Below are 5,811 nucleotides of genomic sequence, written 5' to 3'. Positions count from 1 at the left end.
TGCTCCCACCATCTCCACCGCTGCCACGTCTCGTCGAAGGCTTCCAGAAGAACCACTCCAGCCGCACACGTCTCCCCCAAACGGTGAGTCACCACTGGAAGTCCGGTGACTCACCGAAGAATCCCTTTTGGACCGGTCCGAAGCTATCACCGGTGGTGGCTATAAAAGCCACCGAGCCCCCTGCCAACAAAGAGAGGAAGAACGAAGAACAAAACAAAAAAAAACCACAACACAGCAACCAAAAACAAAAGAAAAGGAAGGAGAGAAGCTTACCGAGGAAGCCACGACCGCCGGACCTCTTCAAACGTCACCAAAAACCTTCGAAAATCGAAGGTACTTTCTTAGATTTGCTCCGATCGGGAGCTATTTAAAAGAAAAGAACACCGGAACCGTCATTAGGACGGTCCGATCTACTTTTTAGTGTAAAAAAAATTTTCGGCCACTGAATGCGGTGGCCGGCGGCGGGGTTTACACCGGCGAACGGCTGCCGGCCGGTGTGCTTCTCTCTGTTTTAGAGAGAAACGAGAGAGAATTTTGAATTCTCTCAGAAGAGAGAGAGAGGGAAGAAAGGAAATGAGAGCTGGCCCTTCGGGCCAGCCGGTTTCGGGCTTTAAATAGCCCTTCCCAAACGACGTCGTTTCGAGGAGGGCTATTTGTGTAATTAACTAAGGGTTAAATCCCGTCCGCAGTCCCTTGACTTGTAATTCTTACATTTTAGTCACTAAATCAAATTTATAATCCTTTTAATTTGGTCTCTAAATTTTATTTATTTATATTTTAGCCCTTAACCGTAATTATAAATATTTTAGATAAAATACGTATTTAGTCCTTTAGTTTTAATAAATAATATTTTAATCCTGAGTATTTATTTTAATCTGATATTCAAATTTTATATAATTTTATTTTAGTCACCAAATTAATAAATAAGGAAAATAGCATGTTTAATCCCTAATTTTAATTTTAATAATTAATTATGAATTAGGTATTTAATTTTAATTTTATTATAATTTAGTCACTAATTTTAAATATTTTCATTTATTTTACTGCTTTTAAATATATAGTTCTAATTGTATTTTATTTTAATTTTACTTGTTTATATATTTAAATATTATTTTTATTATTGTTATATAGTCATATAAATATATATATATAATAAATAATAATTTATTTTTTTCATAAATTATTTTTATCATATTTATTTATTTATTTTTCAATATAGAAGAAAAGGGCAGTCTTAATACAACTGGATGTCCTATTCTGGTATTTCAAAATTAAATATTATAAAAAATTATAATTTAATTTAAATTATTATATTAATATTTATTAATATAGAAGAAAAGAGCTGTCTTAAGGCACCCAGAAGTCTTTTTCTGATATTTCTAAATAAATAAATATTTTATTTATAAATATATATAAATTATTTTTTTCTAATAATTATAATTTTGAAATAATAGGATTATAAATTAAATATATTTTGAATTTTTTAATTTCTAATAATAGAGACAATTTATAATTAAAAAGTACCAATTTTGGGCGTTGTAGGGGTGTTAAACCTTCCCTAAACGTAACCGACTACGAATCCCTTTTTATTATTAAAAAGAACGAATTTTTGGTTAAAACGCAGATCAGTTTATCTTTTAATTGATGCTTTCTTAAAAACTCTTTTAAAAGATATTTTTTTAGGTATTCGACCTACCTGACTCAAAATGTCGATGGCGACTCCCAAATTATTTTAAAAACTATTTGTTCACATCACTTTTCACGCCAAGTAAAAAATTCGTGTCCGGATAAAAACCGGTTACGACAATATAGATATAATTAAAATTTAGAGGTAATTTTTCGCCATTATACCTACATAGATTTAATTGGCTTAATAACTTATTGCTGGTACGATTTGCAGAGGATGTCTCCTTGATTCTTTCATTTTTCTTGTCATTAATTTTAGCTCTTATACGGTCCCATCCTTGCTTATAAGGTTTTCCCACGACTTTCCTGGAACCTTGTTCTCTTTCCCCCCGGCTATTTAAGTGTCTACCGAACAATCCCTTTAGCTCACCACTCTCCTTTTAGTCTCTCTTCACTGAGTAGCCCAATCGCAGCCGGATCAGCCATGTCGCTCCTCAATGATCTCATCAACCTCGACCTCAGCGACACCACCGAAAAGATCATAGCCGAATATATATGGTCAACTCTCTTCTTCTTCTTCTTCTTCTTCTTCTCCTGATTCCTTTTCGATGCAATCTCCAACTAAATGTTTCGTCGATTTTTGTTTCAGGATCGGCGGATCTGGAATGGATTTGAGAAGCAAAGCGAGGGTGCGGTTCGCTTTTCAAACTTTCACTTATTGATTATTACACGTTTTTGTTGTGAAAGTAAGAAATTATTGGCTTCTTTTGCATAGACTTTGCCTGGACCGGTGACGGATCCTTCGAAACTCCCCAAATGGAACTACGATGGTTCCAGCACTAATCAAGCACCTGGAGAGGACAGTGAGGTCATTCTTTAGTGAGTTCCTTTTCCTTTCTTTTTGGCTATCGATCTAGATCATGACTTTTTGAAAGGAAAAAAGTATATCCTAGATTTGTTTCTTGATTAAGATTAAGATTCCGTGTTTATTTTTGACTGAATCAGCCCTCAAGCCATATTCAATGATCCATTCAGAAGAGGAAACAACATCTTGGTAATTTGATTCTTGCACGCTACTGCTTTCTCTCCGTGGTTTTAGTTTTTGATTTAATTAATTAATGATAATTTTGATCTAAATCCAAAGTAAAGAGGGGTAATTATGTCTTTTGGACGTTGACAATAATGATAATAATTAATATTTCATTAATCACATGTATTAGGTGATGTGCGATGCTTACACACCTGCCGGTGACCCCCTTCCTACAAACAAGAGATTTAATGCGGCTAAGATCTTTAGTCACCCCGATGTTGTTGCCGAGGAGCCATGGTAATAGTTTTCCCCTTTTAACCTTTTGATTTACTATTTTTATGGAATTCTTATAAAAAATGGAGATGAACCCAATTTGGGATTTAAAAAATGGAGGTTGAATGTTCAAAATATATTCACTTCCACAAGGACAATAATGGTGGGTTTGGTGGTCTTTTCCTTTCTGGACTATATAGATTCTTTGACCCACAAGGGTGGGGTGTGTGGGGCTCTTTTTTATACTTCAACGAATGGAGGAAGCCACAAATATAATATTAAATGTTTGGTTTCTTAATATTCATATATTTTATAAAATCATGTAGATTTTAGTATATTAATAGCTTATAGTATATGAAGTTGAAAGAGTTGTGTTGTCTATCAATTATAGTTTATTGATAGCTTCACCATTTTATAAACAAAATTAGTAGTAATAATGTTTATGAAATTTCCCAATGCTTAAAATACCATCATATTCTTTTTATTGATATATTGGTTTTCTATATTTCTCTGTTTGATATTTTTGAAGTACAATACTAGGAACATAGTAAAGGCCATATCCATTGTTCTTTTCGCAAGTACAAAGCTACCGCTGATTACTAGAAACTAAAGCTGGCCGTATTTTAAATTATCAAATTTTGGTTGCTTCTGCATGCTTTGTTATCACATGATGCACCATCTTAAAATGATTCCCTGTTTTGCCGACTCTTTAGTTATATATAAAGATTAAATGGAATTGTTAATAAAATAAAATAAAAAATAATTCAACGGATGCAAATAAAAGAAAGAAATTAGGATCCTTTAATAAGGATTATTTAATTTGCCTTTAGTATATTATTTCTTTGTTGAATTCAATACAAATACTTTATTAATTATTGTTTTTAATAGTACATTAATGTAATCGGTATGACTAACATTGGTTAATTGTTTTCTTTTCTTTTATATGAATCATTATTAAGGTGTAGGGATTATTTAAAGATCGAAATTATCACCTAATGAGATAAATTATAAATGTGCAAAGTGAATTTTTTCAAAAAAAATTATAAATAGTTAGTTTTTAGTATGTACTTTTTCAGTTGATCTGATGTCCACCTACTGTCTTTCACCTAACTTTGAGTTGGGTTTGGCAGTGATAATGATGAAGTCAATGGTTCGAAGTCACCTAACTCATTCCTTCTCCTCTTTGGCTTCTTGAACTATTTTTCTTTTAAAAAATAAACTAATAATGAAAGTTTTGTTTTTCTTCCCCTTTAGAATTGCTTGTAAGGAGAGTCATAAAAAACTTAAAGCAATAAGGACTTAGAAGTTTGACTTTGACAAGTTCCATTAGAATTTTCTTTTCCTCTATCGTTTTCACTTGTTTTTTTATGATAATAATTTGTTGGTTGATTGATTGAAACTTGCACATATTGGAACCAGGTATGGTATTGAGCAAGAGTACACTCTTCTTCAAAAAGATACAAAGTGGCCTCTTGGATGGCCTGTTGGAGGATTTCCTGGACCACAGGTATTGTTGTCAAACTGTATTTTTTGATTGATCTCGTGTTTTGTAATTAAGTTTTATTAAATGAATTGTTAATGAATTTTATCATGTTATGTTTTGCTGTTAAGCATTTTGTTTACATTCAATTTCAATGGAACTGATTATCTAAACCTAATTTTATTATCCGTACAGGGTCCCTACTACTGTGGAGTAGGTGCTGATAAGTCCTTCGGAAGGGACATTGTGGATTCCCACTACAAGGCTTGCCTTTATGCTGGCGTTAACATCAGTGGAATCAACGGTGAAGTTATGCCTGGTCAGGTGCGTTATGCCGTTCTTAGTTAAAAGGGTGTATTTTTTTTTTATTAATCCAGCTTTATTTTCCATGAAAAAATCCATGGTTTATCTTGTGGTTGTGTAAACAGTGGGAGTTCCAAGTTGGTCCATCTGTTGGAATATCTGCAGGTGATCAAATATGGATTGCTCGATACATTCTCGAGGTATGATCTGTATGTTGCTACTGTATTTGATTAATGAATTTGCCTCTTAAGGATAGAAGATGAACAAACAATAACTCCTGTTTTCTTGTTTAAACAGCGAATCACCGAAATTGCCGGAGTGGTTCTTTCTTTCGACCCTAAACCCATCCCGGTTTGTTTTTATGCTTACATTTTCCCCTGAATTCAACTTACTTTGTCTTTTTATGGTATTTTTACCAAATTTTCTTTCCATAACTAGGGTGACTGGAATGGTGCTGGAGCTCATACTAACTACAGGTAGATAATAAAATCTATATGCACATACTTTTACCAAGCATATGCCCTTTTGCATCGACAAAGAATTAAATCAGTTGAAATGAAACTTTCCTCTCAGCACAAAGTCCATGAGAAGTGATGGTGGCATTGACGTTATCAAGAAGGCGATCGAGAAGTTAGGCTTGCGCCACAAGGAACATATTTCTGCCTACGGAGAGGGTAACGAGAGACGCCTAACTGGTCGTCATGAGACTGCAGATATCAACACATTCTCATGGGTAACTTCATGAGGCCTTCAGCACCTCTTTAGCAATAAGCCAGAATGACATTGAATTCTCATATCACATCCCCATATTCTTATTACTCGACACTGCCTTGCTTTCCATGTTCAAACTCCAGGGTGTTGCAAACAGGGGAGCCTCTATCCGTGTTGGCCGTGACACTGAGAAGGCCGGAAAAGGTAAGCGCTATGCAATGTCCAAACTACTATACCGATGCTCAATTTCTTGAATTTAACGTTCATTGTCATTGTCATTGGTAGGCTACTTTGAAGACAGAAGGCCAGCATCGAACATGGATCCTTATGTTGTGACATCGATGATAGCCGAGACCACCATTATCTGGAAGCCCTGAGAGGTGAAAAT

The 5,811-nt window shown here is 34.2% G+C and overlaps 1 protein-coding gene across 1 annotated transcript; it reads left to right on the top strand.

Moving 5' to 3' along the window:
• The first annotated feature begins 2,020 nt into the window (after nt 1-2,020).
• LOC120188325 (glutamine synthetase nodule isozyme-like) lies at nt 2,021-5,811 on the top strand. The gene is made up of 13 exons (XM_039191778.1): nt 2,021-2,184; nt 2,276-2,315; nt 2,402-2,505; nt 2,632-2,680; nt 2,847-2,953; nt 4,349-4,436; nt 4,605-4,733; nt 4,838-4,912; nt 5,010-5,063; nt 5,151-5,188; nt 5,286-5,445; nt 5,567-5,627; nt 5,709-5,811. The coding sequence occupies exons 1-13, from the start codon at nt 2,111-2,113 to the stop codon at nt 5,798-5,800; spliced, it is 1,071 nt and encodes a 356-aa protein (XP_039047709.1). The 5' UTR covers nt 2,021-2,110; the 3' UTR covers nt 5,801-5,811.

The sequence above is a fragment of the Hibiscus syriacus genome, unplaced genomic scaffold, assembly GCF_006381635.1.
Source record: "Hibiscus syriacus cultivar Baekdansim isolate YM2019G1 unplaced genomic scaffold, ASM638163v2 tig00116944_pilon, whole genome shotgun sequence".
Lineage (NCBI taxonomy): Eukaryota > Viridiplantae > Streptophyta > Magnoliopsida > Malvales > Malvaceae > Hibiscus > Hibiscus syriacus.
Note: the sequence above shows the minus strand (reverse complement) of the source record. Positions and strands in the feature narration are given on the sequence as shown.